The 16,577-nt window shown below is 39.7% G+C and overlaps 1 protein-coding gene across 1 annotated transcript in view; it reads right to left on the reverse strand.

Moving 5' to 3' along the window:
* Nucleotides 1-12,128: 12,128 nt before the first annotated feature.
* sf1 (splicing factor 1) overlaps nt 12,129-16,577 on the reverse strand; it is a 31,369-nt gene continuing 26,920 nt past the window's right edge. Inside the window, exons 11-12 of the mRNA XM_028803144.2 lie at nt 14,900-15,067; nt 12,129-13,821 (exon numbers count right to left, since the gene is read on the reverse strand). Coding sequence (XP_028658977.1) covers nt 13,475-13,821; nt 14,900-15,067 — 515 coding nt within the window. The 3' untranslated portion in view covers nt 12,129-13,474. The remainder of the gene's footprint in view (nt 13,822-14,899; nt 15,068-16,577) is intronic.

Below are 16,577 nucleotides of genomic sequence, written 5' to 3' on the forward strand. Positions count from 1 at the left end.
GTAAGCTATTTAAGAGCCTGCATGGTAACAGCTTTTTTGAAGTCGGCTCACAAAAAACTCACAAAATTGGTTCTATGAAAAAGCGAGAAGGAATACCATCTTCTATTTCCTATTCTCGGTATAATCATTTTCTTTAACATCAGTATTACTTCTTTGAAACTTTCTTCTTAGGAAAGTCCTTTTATTTTCGCTCGTCAATAACACATTCGGTTTGAAAAAATAAAGGGCCAAACAAACGTCACAAATGATTTATGCTTGGGCCAGCAACTCTTCATTGGAATCAACAGGTCTGGAAAAATTAACGAATGATGTGTGTGTCTTCGTGAACTGCTTCTTATGTAAGCAAAAATCATGAATTTTTCCAGTTACACCCAGAAAAGGAGCGCAGAGCTAACGCCGAGAAGGATAACGACTTTGGGCTTTTAGAGACTCCTGGGGAATATCATTTAGCTGGACAGAATGAAATAATCTGCGCAATCATATCTAAGAAATAAACACATCCAATTTCTCGGAACTAAAATTTGCAGAAGACGTGGTTGTTTGCTTTAGTGCAGTTTATATTTGCAAACCACAAACTTGTTTTATTAGTGCGTCGGAAATGCTGATAAGAGTCCAAGCAAACAAAGAAGGTGTGGCCTTGACATATATGCTATCAAAGGGCGGTGACATGATAGTGATTGACGTGATCTTTTCCCAAATAAGATCACAGCATGGAGCGTTCTCCATTAGAAGCTAGCCTATCAAGTGTAGGGCGGGGCTAAGTGAGCCGTGATTGAAATCTCGTCAGGCTGTCGAGCGGAGTTTGCCATCTGCGTTTGTCTGTGCGAGCTAATATTAGGGGCGACAGCCGCAGCGAAAAGGTTACGGTATTTAAATCTGCTTTTCCTTGACAGACAGGGACAGAAGGGACTAGAGGACACTTCTGTTTTGTAGCGACCCATTATACAATCTCCGTTTCAACTTTGCAGCCAAAATGAATTGTCTGAAACCTTGTTTAAAATGAACACGGCATCATTCTTTTATTTACAGTAACTTAGCGACAGTATCATGTTAATTAAAAAGCGGTGTTTGTTTGTGTACTATTGTTGCTTTAAAAGTACTGTTTAATTAAAATATACATCCTCTCCTATTCTAGCTGAATTTAGTGTTTGAATTTTTGAACAACAAGCAAAGAAGGTTTCATTTTTATCCATTAGAAATCTACCATACAGCTCTGCACGTGTTCGAGTAAAATGAAGCCTCGGATTTCACAATTAGGGTGGCGCAGTGGGTAGCGCTGCTGCCTCGCAGTTGGGAGACTTGGGGACCTGGGTTCGCTTCCCGGGTCCTCCCTGCGTGGAGTTTGCTGTTCTCCCCGTGTTTGCGTGGGTTTCCTCCCACAGTCCAAAGACATGCTGGTTAGGTGGATTGGCGATTCTAAATTGGCCCTAGTGTGTGTGTCCTGCGGTGGGTTGGCATTGTGCTCTGTGTTGGCTGGGATTGGCTCCAGCAGACCCCCGTGACCCTGTGTTCGGATTCAGCGGGTTGGAAAATGGATGGATGGATGGATTTCACAATTATTTAATTGTGACATTACTGCATCATTCTGAAAGCATATAATTCAGTCAGTAGGTCTCTTGCACTATTACAAAGTGGTCTTGCTTACTCTTTTATTTATGTATTTCATATGCATTTGCCCTTTATTTTGTATGCTTTAACTTAATATTGGCAGTAGTTGTTTCTATTCATTATATTACTAAATGTATTTCTATCTGTGTATGTTTTGACATAATTCTTAATGTTATTTATTTATAATTGTGAATACTGTATAGAAATAAGAGTAAGCATATCCTTGTAAAGACCTCCCTGATCCAATTCTTAAATTTTGCAGATAACAAATCCTACTTTGATATTATGTTCTGGGATATTTTTTTTTATTATGAGCATGGATGGAATTTGACATTTAGGTTGGAAATTTAGGTTTTGTGGCTGTTATTACTTGACTCATGCCTTTATCAAAAGCCACTTAGAAAACCTGGCACATGCACTTGGTTACATTTCTTTTGTTTTTCTAATTGGAGCACAGGCAAGTGAATCAAATTGCTCACGGTCACACCATGTCAGTAGCAGGATTTGAACTCACATCCTCAGGGTATGAAGGCCTAAGTCTCAAAAAAATTAAAGGAACACTTTGAAAACACATCAGATCTCAATGGGAAAAAAAATCCTACTGGATATCTATACTGATATGGACTGGGTAATGTCTTAGGAACGAAAGGATGCCACATCATTTGATGGAAATGAAAATTATTAACCTACAGAGGGCTTAATTCAAAGACACCCTGAAAATCAAAGTGAAAAAATGATGTGGCAGGCTAGTCCATTTTGTTGAAATTTCATTGCAGGAACTCAAAATTGTACTCAATAGTTTGTATGACCCCCATGTGCTTGTATGCATGCCTGACAACATCCCAATGAGACAACGGATGGTGCTACCTGACAGCATCGGATTGACCGAAACATAATGTCCCAGAGGTGTTTAGGTCAGGCGAGCATGGGGGCCAGTCAGTGGTATCAATTCATTCATCCTCCAGGAACTGCCTGCATACTCTCACCACATGAGGCCGGGCATTGTCATGCACCAGGAGAACCCACTGCATTAGCATAGGGTCTGACAATGGGTCCAAGGATTTCATCCTGATACCTAATGGCAGTCAAGGTGCCGTTGTCTAGCCTGCAGAGGTCTGTGCGTCCCTCCATGGATATGCCTCCCCAGACCATCACTGACCCACCAACGATGTTACAGGCAGCATAACATTCTTCACGGCTTCTCCAGACCCTTTCACGTCTGTCACATGTGCTCAGGGTGAACTTGCTCTCATCTGTGAAAAACACAGGATGCCAGTGGTGGACCTGCCAATTCTGATATTCAATGGCAAATGCCAATCGAGCTCCACGGTGCCGGGCAGTGAGCACAGGGCCCACCAGAGGCCTGTTTCTGATTGTTTGGTCAGAGACATTCACACCAGTGGCCTGGGTCTGACAATGGGTCCAAGGATTTTATCCCGATACTATGACAGTCAAGGTGCCATTGTCTAGCCTGCAGAGGTCTGTGCGTCCCTCCATGGATATGCCTCCTCAGACCATCACTGATCCACCACCAAACCGGTCAAGCTGAAGGATGTTACAGGCAGCATGGCATTCTCCATGGCTTCTCCAGATCCTTTTACGTCTCTCACATGCGCTCAGGGTGAACCTGCTCTCATCTGTGAAAAGCACAGGGAGCCAGTGGTGGACCTGCCAGTTCTGGTATTCTATGTCAAATGCTAATCGAGCTCCATGATGCCAGACAGTGAGCACAGGGCCCACCAGAGGACATCGGGCCCTCAGGCCATCCTCATGAAGTCTGTTTCTGATTGTTTGGTCAGAGACATTCACACCAGTGGCCTCCCTGCTGGAGGTCATTTTTTAGGGCTCTGGCAGTGCTCATCCTATTCCTCCTTGCCCAAAGAAGCAGACACCAGACCTGCTGATGGGTTAAGGACCTTCTACGGCCCTGTCCAGCTCTCCTAGAGCAACTGTCTGTCTCCTGGAATCTCCTCTATGCTCTTGGGACTCTGCTGGGAGACACAGCAAACCTTCTGGCAATGGCACATATTGATGTCCCATCCTGGAGAAGTTGGACTACCTGTGCAACCTCTGTATGGTCCAGGTATCGCCTCATGCTACCAGTAGTGACACTGACCGTAGCCAAATGCAAAATTAGAGAAGAATGTCAGAAAAGATGAGGGAAAAATGTCAGTGGCCTCCACCTGTTAAACCATTCCTGTTTTGGGGTTTTCTCATTGTTGCTCCTCTAGTGCACCTGTTGTTAATTTCATTAACACCAAAGCAGTTGAAACTGATTAACAACCCCCTCTGCTACTTAACTGACCAGATCAATACCCCCAGAAATTGTATTGACTTGATGCTATACTCTGATTAAAAAGTGTTCCTTTAATTTTTTTGAGCAGTATATAAAGTTACAATATAACCAAAATCTCACTCGTAATAATATTTCGGAATTACAAAAAAGTACTGTTAATGATATTGAAATGACAGAAAAAAAGTTATTGTTTTTATTTGCCTATTATACTTGTATCAAAATAAGTACTTTTTTTTATTGTTAATCAGTGTAGGAATTGTATGCATGGTGTAACATTTGGGTGTTCTGGGACTTGGTTAACTGTTTTGTAGTTGTGGTGGATTGGCGATACTAAATTGGCCTTGATGTGTGTGTGTTTGTATGATAGACTGCTGCTCTGTCCAGGGTTTGTTCCTGCCTTGTACCTGATACTTGCTCCATTAGGCTTCAGCTTCCCAGCAAACCCTTCTCTGGATAAGCAGGTTTACAAAATGGATGGATTGGTGGCAAGTTGGAACATTTCTAATTTTTTATTTACATAATCAAAGAGAGATTTTTGTTAGTTTTAAATATCTTGTCATGGTGGCGTGTATGACATTTCCTAGGGGTTTGCTCAGACCACCGCACTGGTGTTTGTATAGACAGCTCATTCAGGCATTAGCTGCAGACACATGTGCGAGAGACTCTGCAGCCATTCAGTATCTTGGACTGACTACAGCCTACAGGAGTGGCTAACTGACATACCAAATAGAAAATATGCAATTTGAAGTGATGTCTCTCCAGCTAAATTTTAAACAGTAAACTAATCCATAATTGAAGTTGTACAGGACATTTGTCAGATTGTTTTAAGGGTAGGCGACATACAAGAGGGTAGGATGGGTTTAATTATCATATTTATTGATAAGTAACATAGTTACCTTAGGGGTGCCCTTATAAAAAATAATAATAATAAAAGTTCCCTTTATTGGAGATTTATTTTTGTGACACAGTGCATCGTTTAGGGTGGGCCAGGTCCTTAAACTCTGCCTGTGTTTCTAAGCATTCACAATGTTGTGTGTGACAGCACAACACAAGAACAGCAAGTGATCCCTTAAGCAGAGGCCGAATTTCATGTTGAATGTTATGATCAAGTCCGCCCCGATTATAAAATCAGCATTCAGTGTTACAGGGCAGTTCTTAAAGATCACACCTACTACGCTGTTACTGTTTCGATGTGTCTGCCAGTCCCTGCACTCTGTATTGTCTGCATTACGTCTGCTTGTGGTGTAGCGGGTCCACAGCTCACGTCAAAAAGGCCACATTTTAAATAAATAGTTGCCGCACTCGCAGCTTAGAGATGGGGCGTGGTATGTGTGGCCGGAGCGGCTCCTGGGTGATGTGTGAGGCGGACGGTCCTCACTTAGGTGCACAGGTGAGGAGTCGTCCGCATCCGTAATTGGTGCCGGGAGCTGCTAATTGCCACATCTGATCCACATCCCTGAAATAAATAGAAGCGTGAGGCGGCTAGGAGGAAGAAAAAGGAAGGAGAAAAGAGAGGAGAGAGAACGGAACATTAAGGGAGAAGAAGGCTGGAGAAGTGTGGAGGCGGTGCGAGTGACAGCAGGCTTGCATGAGCAAAGGCAGGCAGCTAGTAGGAGAGTCCCAGAGGAGTGTGGCCAACTGTCGGAGGGGGCAAATTAAAGTGGTCTCTCCAGCTGAGTAATTGGCAGTAGCTGGAGTGACTGGCAGTGGAGTCAACTGGCCATTGACGATAGCGGGAGTCGTGGAGGCTTTGGGCTTGTTGAGCCCCAGCATGAGTGCCCTGGCCGCAGGGGGAAGGAACCCAAGTCTCGGTCCGGCTGGAGCCTGACGTAGCCAGGAATGGGAGGGCTACCAGACCAGTATTGATGGAGCTGCATATGCTGGTAGGGCGACTCTCCTGTAGCGGGGCCCGGACGGGAGAAGCAGGGGAGTCACCAGTAGAAAGGAGGCACCGTGCTTCGTGTTTTAAAAGACTGCTTCTAGCTGTTATTTTAACCTCGGATTTTTAAAGGATTGTTTTTCCATTGTGTTTTTAACCTCCACTTTTCACCTGTTTTATGGATTATTTATTTAATGACTTTGCAACACAACACTATTTAATTTGGACACTTTGTTTTTGTTGGTTTTAATAAAAGCAATTTGCACTTTTTGCACCATTCCCTTGCCTCATTGTTTGTGCCTCACTGTCCAGCTCATCGGTGACATTACCGACGGTGTCGGGTTCAAGAGCTCCCAGAAGGCAGGTGGGAGCATGGAGTGAATCCGCATCGTCACACTGCTCCACACTCATATTGCTTTACTAGATAACAACATGCTGCGGTCAGATAAGCACTAACCCATCCATTTTCCAACCCGCTGAATCCGAACACAGGGTCACGGGGGTCTGCTGGAGCCAATCCCAGCCAACACAGGGCACAAGGCAGGAACCAATCCCGGGCAGGGTGCCAACCCACCGCAGAAGCACTAACCCCTTTCAGATTTATAAGAAAACATCAGCACCGCATGAACACATCGGAATTATGCTGCTTTTCCATTGTCATAAAGTACCAGAGCCAGGGTAATGTCCTAATTCCTGCTATTTCTCATCTGATGCAGCAACACTGAAGGAAGAGTCATGTTGTTCATTATTATCTCCAAAAGAGTGAATGGATATTTAAGTAATTCCTGATACATTTGAGGAAATGACTGGTGACTACGTCCTCTTTTTGCTGCTTTTAGTCAAGCTAAAGTTAGAAAATTGAATGGACCTTAACAAAACTGCTCATGTCATTTCTCAATGTCGTCTCCACCCTTCTTAATGCACTTGTGCCACTTGCCTGGAAGTGCCTGGATTCTAGCAGAATAAAAGATTTTGTCTTACTGCTAGACCTGAGAGTGTTTCTTCATTTGACTTTAGTGAAAGAACCTTGGACTTCGAGCTTTAGAAGCAAATTTTGGTTTCTCTTTTGGCTTAAGTGAAAGATATGATGGATATCGCTGAAGCTTAACTGACTTGGTGTTAGACTGTGATAATAAAGTATCCCCTTAGTTTTTTGAGCAGTATATGTATCTATAACACACATATTGTGTTTTGTGATGGTGTCATGTTAAATGTATGTATTTTTGTTTTGAATTATTTGGACAGTACTACAGATGGAGCTGCTGTAATGCAAAACTTGTCTGAGAATAAAGTATTATTATCATAATACACATCACAGCACAAGAACAGCAAGCGATCCTTTAAGCAGAGGCAGTATTTCATGTTTGAATTTTAAAAATCACATAGTTATCTGGCAGGCATCATGGTTAAGGTTTTAGAGTTCAGACTCTGAGGTTGTGGATTCAAATCCTGGTACTGACACTTTGTGACCCTGAGCAGGTTACCTCAGCCACCTGTGTGAGTGCCCTAGCTGGGAAAACAAATGCAACCAATTGTATCTCAAACTTTGTAAATCATCATAGATAAAGGCATCAAGTATATGTTTTTAACGAGAGGAGAGAAAAATATTTAAAAACATTATTCTGGCACCAAATTATTTTTACCATAGCACATATTTTCAGCTGTGAAGGTCAAAATAACAAAACAAACAAACAAACACTTTAAAATAAAAATACCAACATGTCAACAGGCTTAGTTGTTCAACATTTTGTAGATTCTGGGACTTTTAGTCAAGCTACCGATAGTCTTCTCCTGTTTAGTGGACATTCTGCCAGTTCAGTAATTGTATGAGATTTGTATTGTATCAATTCTGTGATGGTTCAGCTAGGGTTTCATATGAAGCCCCTAAAGAGATATGAGCAAAAAAAAAAAAAAAAATCAATCTAATTTCTTGTGCTCACAAGAAAGTTTAGCGTGTGCATGAGAGTCTTCAGAGAAGAAAATATTCCAAGCTCAGATATTTTTGCATATGCATGCTAAGGAAAGAAAGAACAAAAATGTATTATTTATGGTTATATCATGTCATTTCTACAAGGCAGGAGTTGTGATACAGATTCCTACTACATGAACGATGCAGAAAGATTTTATAGATCTTTTGAGGTCAAGAAATGTTCCAGTGGAAGACATTAAGCATCTTGATGCCTTTTTGAGGAAGACCCAGCTTAAAATACAGGTCTATGAATTCCATGTCAACTTTTCAGTGGGCTACATGACAAAATGGTTACAGCCGCAGAAGCAGAACAGGTCTACCAGAAATCTATGGAGCCCCTAAAGCAGACCTATTCAAATGGCGGCCCATCCGGTGGTCCTGCCAGGGCTCCAGGCTGCAACTAAAATGGTCTCAAGTGCAACCAAAAATAGGCTTTGTGATGATCATTTCTACTTAGTTCGCCAGTTGTGAATGAATTGAAACTTTAAACTAATTAAATTGTAAAAAGATGCAAAACGCCAATTTTTTTTTTGTTAAGTGGATGTGCCGTTAACATACGTGTTGGTACGGGCTCCTCCTTGCAGATCCCTAAGCCCCTTTAAGGCTGGTTTATATCCTGTGCTGGGTGCGAGGGAGTCGCAGCGAAAATAATGTCAGACTAGGAGACACATGTAGGAAAATATTTCTAAGTACACGCCGCTTCTAATGGGATAGCCGTATATTCCAAATGGTGAATTTCAATAAGAGGCTGGTCACACTTGTGCCAGAATACTTGGCATGTAAAACATTTGAAATTCATCTGCACATCATACAGGTCCCCTAGATATCTGTGCCCTGTGTTCCTTCTGATTTGGCGTGGCACTCTAAGGTGTGATTGTCACTGATCTCTTTGTGTTTGTGCATCTTTGTATGCCATTTCTCTTTTAACGCATACTCCATGCACAATGCCAGCCTGTCCGTCAGTAGATATGTATGAGTGGTTGTCTGCCCGCTGTTTCGTCACGCACAGTAATGTGATGAAGTGTGCATTTTAAGATTGAAGGTGTATTTAGAGGCGCTTCACTGGAGTGCTCTGTGATTGACAGCAGACAGTAAACTTTGCTAAAATGGTATCAAAAATGCCACTTTGTTAGTTGTTACTTCAGTTGTTTTGGTGTGTGCACAATATGTTCTGTTACCAATAAATTTTTTAATATGAGCTCATCAACAAAGAAACATGGAAAATAAGATTTAGTAAAAAAAAAAATAATAGTAATAAATCATAATTAACAATTTATTACTTGATATCCAAGAACTCTCTAAAGAAACGTTCTATAGACTCAAACATGGTGCTTTGTTCTTAAACATTTACTCTGGAGGACAGGAAAACAATTTCAACAGGAGTGGCTTTATTGTGGGCCTCAAATTTAACCTGTCACAGTAGTGATTAAAACCGTGTGAATGAAACAGTCCACGTTCAAGGAAAAAAAAATCCCTTGCCGGTCATGACCACCCCTTTAAATTGGGAGAGGATCTCATATTTCAAAAGAGCAACAAATGGTATTGCAAATGTTGTGCACTTTTTTGATTTTATACACTTGAGATGTGCCTGGGCCAGATATGAGCAACAGGTTTATTTTTTCATTTCAAAAGTGGAAAAAAAAAAAAAGTATTGCTACGGACTCTGATTCTGTTCAGTTATAGCTTTCTTGTGGTTTTTAACATATTTTTGATGTGGCTGTGTCAGATGTGACCAAATGTAAAGGAAAAAAACGAATAAACATTGTTTTAAATGCATTCATTTGTTTTGATTTAAAATTTGTCATTATCTGCTGAAGATGTTTGGCCCAACTGAAACTGTAATCGAATAGCCCTGCCCTAAAGGGACATGTGTATATGAAACTTTTTTTTTGGTTTAAGCAGGTTTTGTCTTTATTAAACCTTTTATGATTTTTTTTCTGTTGTAAGTCTTCTTTACTGATATTTTGATTAATTTGTTTTTGTTCATGTACAAGGTTGGCTTTGTTGTGCCTAGTTCAATAAATTATATTTCTTGTGCTATGTGTGGGGGGGGGGGGGGGCGGTTGCAGCTGGGGAATGGGGAGAATCCCCCTAGTACTATTTATGAGAGCAGCTCAGTAAAGGGACTTGTTCATCAGTGTTCATCTCCTGGTTTTCAAAATTTTTTACATTTGTGTTTGAAATTCCTGTCCCCCCACCCTTTCTAAAATCATTCAAAGGACCCATTGTTTTAGTATTGCATTAGTTTGCTTTTTTGCACTTTATTCCTTTTATACATTTTTTGATTCTGACAATCTTAAAATTGTTAACCTTGTTTATGGATGCCAGGATTTTTTTTTCTTTTACCTTTTTCCACTTTCTCTTTGTGGATACTTGTGACTCTTTGTAAATCCTTTTCCCCATACTATAAGCCTGTGACTTGAGATTAGGTGGGCTGCACAGACCTGTTGAGGAGGCCTTCACTCTTCTCTCAGACCCCTGCTGGAGTGCAGCTCTGCTTTTGTTTGATGCCTCTGCCTTTTTTGAATTGTAAGCATTCAGTAGGTTTTCCAAAGCACAAGCGATTCTTTGATTATAATTTACATGTGTGAAAAGTATGTTATTGAGTATATTTCTCACCATCGATGCATCAAACAATGGTTTTATTTTTAATAAGAGGCTTTTTCAATTGCCTGAAGTAACAGGTAACAAGTCAACAACATGAAAACATCACATAATTAAGCGGAAATGTTTATCACTCATGACCCACTGTACATAAGGTGTTTCAAGTAATGGTGTTGTTTTAACTCCAGGCTTCTGCTTTATATACAAAAAAATGCAATGGACTTGCACCACATGTGTAACCAGTAATTTAGTTTCAGCACATACTGATGACTAATGTTTCATTTACATCTAATGTGACCTTGCTTTTAAACAGACTTGGGTCTGGTAAGGGAGCACCTGTATCTGTTCTATCCATCTTACACCCTTAAGATTGGTGAATGGCAGCTTTGAAAGTTTCTAAACACTCCTTGCTACAAGAGGCACATTCAGAGTTTAGCAAAAATCAGCACCTCTGTATGCTTTGCTAGTGCTAGAACTAAAAGCTACCATAACGACTCTGAGTAACTGTCTCCCATAAACACGGTTTCAACAGCAGCCCTCGGTCACAAGCTGCTGGTCATTGGAGACAAGTGGACTCCAGCATTAGTGTGCACGTGACTCATGGTGGACAAGGTATCATGGGACAATGGTGGTCAGGCTGGAGCCAGGATTATTTCTTTAAAACAATTTTGAAAAATCAAACTTTCAATTAAGTTCCAGGCCCCGAGCCTTAAAAATGTGGTGTACATGCTGTAGGAACAAATGCTGGCCACAAAATCTGATAGTGGGTTGGAGAAAACCATGGTGGAAAAGAAAATTTAGAAAATGTAAGATATGCAACATTCAAGTTAACTAATGTGAAAATTGCAGCATTTCAGATTTTTCTAGTTACTTTACTACAAGACTAAGTTATCACATCTGTTTTATGATGCACACAGATTCCTCAAACCCCAAGGCAACCATAATCATTTTGCAGCAAAAAATAAAAAAAATAGAGTACATTCTTCACATCATTTGCCATTTTGTAACCATCACCGTGGCATCATACTCTATTCCATTCCGTATGAAAACATAACATTAAAAAAAGTATTCCTTTAACATTAAAAACCTTAGCAAGGTGGACATCTAGTAAGCCAAATTCCAAGATGGAGGGTGAAGAACAATTTGCGTCAATTTTGTAATTGCTCCCAGTGTCCTCAAACTCCATTTTGCTTTGTTGCATTTGGGTGGGAGGTAAGGTGTTTATAAGGGACTTGAAAGGCGCTATATAAATAAAATGTATCATCATCAATTCAGACTGAAAGGAGTCAGTACACAGAAGCAAACATAAGGCACATTTTACATGATCTGCAGCTGCAATCACTCTAGCAATAACGAATGTACGATTTAATTTAGTAGTAACCAACTGACAAAGGCAATACAAGTTAAATCACAAAAAAGGCAAAGATTACATTTAGCATGATCCAAAAAAAAAAAAAAAAAAAAAGAAAAAGGACTCCTACTAAAGGTTGGTGGAAGTGTGATATCACTCATCTAATAATTAGACATTTCCAAATTCACTGTGCATGCTGTTCTATTTTTGTACACTGGACTAACTTGAGATTAGACAATAAGGCAGTGTCTGTCCATTTTACACAGTTGTATTTGCATTCTGTTTTAAAGAAGCTGGATATCTACCATATGATAAACTTACAGGTACCCATCCTAAAGACACTTCCAAAGAGGTTTTCATCAAGGCCTGCTAAATACATGACTTGCAAATGATAATTAGTAAAGGCTGTAAGATGGGAATATTCCATTGCCAACTTTTTGCCCCTTTATTTTTTCATGGACACAATGATAAAACAATCATGACAAAGGAAAAACTAACAAAGAACAGGCAGTTATCAAATAAAAAAGCCAACACATCTTTAACCATAATTCAAAGCAAAAAGCAATTTCCAGTAAGTAACTATACCCGATGCTATGACCGGAATGATGTCATGAGCTGTACAAAGTAAGTAAGATCTGTCAACATAAACCAGGCTTTAGGACGATTAAATGACAGTATTGTTCTAGAAACTGCAGAATATAAAGTTAGCTGAACTAACATTTAGACTACAACAATGCAGACGAAAATCGATAGATTTCCTCAACCAAAAGATGTTCATAATTCTCTGAATTCTTCAGGCACTTGTGCCACGGCAGAGGACGAGTATAATCACTGAATAATTCAAGGACAGTATATACAATTGCTAAAAAAGTCCACAAATATGTAATGCACTATAAATACATATGTAAAGTTTGCCCAAAGGCACAAACGCAACCGAAATTCATACAGCCCAAATGATGGAACTGATGTCTGTAGATTCAACTTTTTATAGTATTTTTACTTACACACACAAATGACTTCAAAGACGACATTCATTGAAGCCGTGAATTCTGAAGTCTGTAAATCAGACCACAAGCATTTTTGAATATGTTGATAACACTTCTCAGTACCAATTTAGTATTCTGTTGTACAAATGTAATCAAAGTTTATCTCCAATCATAAAACTTCACATCTGAACAAAATTTTAAAAAGAAATCTGGCTCTCAGCTTGAGAGATATGCTTTTTTGAGAAATGCCAGGAACACACTACGAATACTGTGTTTTGAGCCACCCCACAAAGCAATGTACACTCCAAATCATTTTCAAACAAGCAGAAAAAGTCCATTATGATTGTGTTTCTATGTATTCATAAGGTAACACTTGGTTTATGGAGAAAAAAAACAAAACAAAATGACTGGGAGAAGGAACATTCAGTAAAGTCTCTTGTTCCCATTCAACAAAAACAGAACCATTTTAACATGTTAGACTAGAATACTATTACTAATTACACATTTGTGGAATTGAGCAGGGGGTATACAGTATTCACTGTTAAGCTGGTTAAATGTTTTACTCCCAAACTGCTGAATTTGAGTCCTTAATTATAACCTAAACGTTCAATTACAGTGCTATTCTTTACACTTTCATTAACTGAACAAAATGCCCTTTGTAAAAACCCAGATTTTGGAAACAATATGATAATGAAAAAGAAAGTGATTACACAGTCACAACTGGATCTTACAACTGTACATGAGAAGCACTAGTTTTAAAAAGTATATTTTATTAAATATTCTAACTTTGAGGTGGAGGTGGGGGTGGAGCAGGGGGCATACCAAATGGTGGCATCCCTGGTACACTCATGCCCATCATTGTGACAAAGTTGGAAGGATCCATTGGTGGAGGCGGTGGTGGAGGTGCATACATCATTCCTGCTGATCCTGGTGGAGGAGGAGGAGGTGGTGGAGGAGCACCAGGAGGTAATGGTGGTTGCACACCCGGTGGGGGAGGCACCAGAGACGGATTTCCCATTGGAGGTGGTGGCTGGGCTGTGCTACTAGCTGTTGATGCAGTCTGTTGCTGTTGTTGCTGCTGCCAAGGGGGGAGACTGCCAGATCCTGGAGAGGAGGTTGTGACTGTGTCTAAATTTATAAGAAAAAAAAAAATGTTGTAACATACTACAATCATAAAACTGCTATTACTTTTAGTATTAAAAATGTCTTGGTCATAAAAAGTTGATCGACATTTACTGTGCCCAGAGCAGGAAAAAAGTGCATAGTCATTTCAGGCTAATATTTTAAACTCCAGCAATTCCAACATCTTTGAAATAAATAAAAATAGAATATATAATATATAAAAATAAAAAGAATAAAAAAATACTTTGTCCTGCGTTTTCAGTGAAGACAAGAAAAGGAAGCACATGCAAACATGCACAGTCTAAAATGAGCAGGACAGCAAAAGAAAAAGAAAACTGAGTCTGAGGACTATATTCCCTATAAGAAATGTTTGCCAAATGTCAAAATTTTAACCCATCCTAAATTGTGGCACATTTTAAATAGCCGTATATTGTGTCCAGATTAAAGAAATGGCAATGAACTAGGGTTTTGCAACTTAGCCACTTCACAAGTCATTAATTCCAACCAAAACTGAATGCATTTAAAAAGTACTGGTAAATATTAAAGCACAATGCCAAAATAACTAGTATTTTGCAAGCTAGTGAACATTATGCCTTAAGTCATTGTCGAGCGTGTCCAGTGGCAGCTTTGCTTTGACTAAAATAGCTCTGAAAATGCCGAAAATTTTCAAGTCTTTATTTTTCTGTTCTGTGGAATGAAGCAAGATATATACACCACCACAAATAGCTGTTTCATAGTTGTTCCTCCAAGATTAAAAAGTGGGATAGACATTGCTTTTCACGCACTACAAGAAAGGCAAGACTGGGGTTTGTACTCCAGACGGAAAACAAAAGGGCAGTGGCACTATCATGACTGCCAAGAAATATGGCGCATTATAGAAGGCACAAATAACCACTGGCTGTAAACCAGATACAGTACTTTTTGTTGGTTATTTAAAAGTTTGCATATAACCTGGATTTAGGAGCAATTGACTTTCATACTAAGCGATTATCAGACTGTGTGTAGAATGGATTTAATAAACAAATACCTCAAATAAGATGAAAAGACATCACATTCAGAATATGAAAAAAAACTTTGTTTTTACTTTGTTGCCAGGGCATCTGAGTAGTGGTCGTCATGCTGCTGGTTGGAGGTGGAGGTGGCGCTTGCTGTTGCTGCCATGGAGGAAGAGGTGCAGATGGAGGTGGAGGTGGCTGACTACTTGGTGGAGGTGGCGGAGGAGGCATCATTCCCATGGGTGGTGGAAGCATACCTAGTTTAGATGTTAAAAAAAAAAAAAAAAGTTACACAATGGAAAAAAGGAAATATTTAACATTGTATTTCTTCAGTCTCAAAAATCAGAAGTTGGGGCGATACAGAAAATGCAATTCTTAAGTGATCCTTAAAATTTGACTTTTATTTAAAAATTGCAGATAGTACGATCCCAAGATATTTCATGTTTTGTCTGGTCAACTTCATACTGTTAATATATATCCATTCCTGCATTTCCGGCCTGCAACACATTCCAAAAAAACATTTACCACTTTGTACCATTTCTTCTCACAACAAAGTTTTGGCACCAAGGATATCAAGCGATGAAGCAAATCAGGTGTTATTTTGTCCCACTGTTCTGGTAAATATTTCTTAAGGTGTTCAACAGTATAAGACATATACTATGCATTTTTAATTTCAAAATTCTACATATATTCTCTATTGGAGATAGGTCAGGACTGCCATGCCTTTGTAATATGTGCAGAATTTGATTTTGCATTATCTGTCTTGTTGAAAAATGCATGAATGTCCTTGGAAAAGATGTCATCTTAACAGTAAGGATATGTTGCTCTAAAATTTCAATGTACTTTTATGCATTAATGCTGCCATCTCAGAACTGCAAATTATCTTTGCCAAAGGCACTGACACAACCCCATACCATAACAGACCTGGCTTTTGGACTGGTTACTGATAACATTATGGATGGTCCGGAGCACAAATCATTTCTTCCATCTAGAATAATCATTTGTCTGACCACAACACACGTTTCCAGAGTGTGATGGCCCATCCCAGATGCCTCCGAGCACAAAGTGGTCAACCATGTCCAGAAGTGGCGTCAATATATGGCTTCTTTTTTGCACAGTAAAGTTTTAAGTGGCATTTGTGAAAGGTTTGTCAAATTAATCCCTTGCCCATGTGGTTATATCAGCTATTGATGAGTGACTGTTTTTGATGCAGTGCAGTCTTCTGAGGGATCAGAGATCATGGGTGTTCAGCTTAGGCTTGCACCCTTGCCCTTTACACAAAACATTCTTCCAGTTTCCTTGAATTGTTTAAATGATATTATGCACTGTAGAGGGAGAAATATGCAAATCCCTTCCAATCTTTCTTTGAGGAACATTGTTTTTAAAACATATCAATTTTCTAACGCGTTTGTTGACAAACTGGAGGGTCTCTGCCCATATTTGCTCCTTAAAGACCCAGCCTTTCATGGACACTGATCCCGATTACAATCACCTGTGACATCACTTGTTTTAAATCACATCATTATTTTACCTCATTACTGGCTCTAATTTGCCCCCATCCCAACCTTTTTTGGAATGTGTTGCAGGCCTGAAGTGCAGGAATGTATTTTAAAAAAATGAAGCTGACCAGACAAAATATGAAATATCTTGGGTTCATACTGTCTTCAATGAAATAAAAGTTAAATTTTTTTTTTTAATTTGCATTTTCCATACCGTCCCAACTTTCTCTGATTTGGGGTTTTACAACATGATCTTGAATGAAGCTAA

This window comes from Erpetoichthys calabaricus, chromosome 1, assembly GCF_900747795.2.
Source record: "Erpetoichthys calabaricus chromosome 1, fErpCal1.3, whole genome shotgun sequence".
NCBI lineage: Eukaryota > Metazoa > Chordata > Cladistia > Polypteriformes > Polypteridae > Erpetoichthys > Erpetoichthys calabaricus.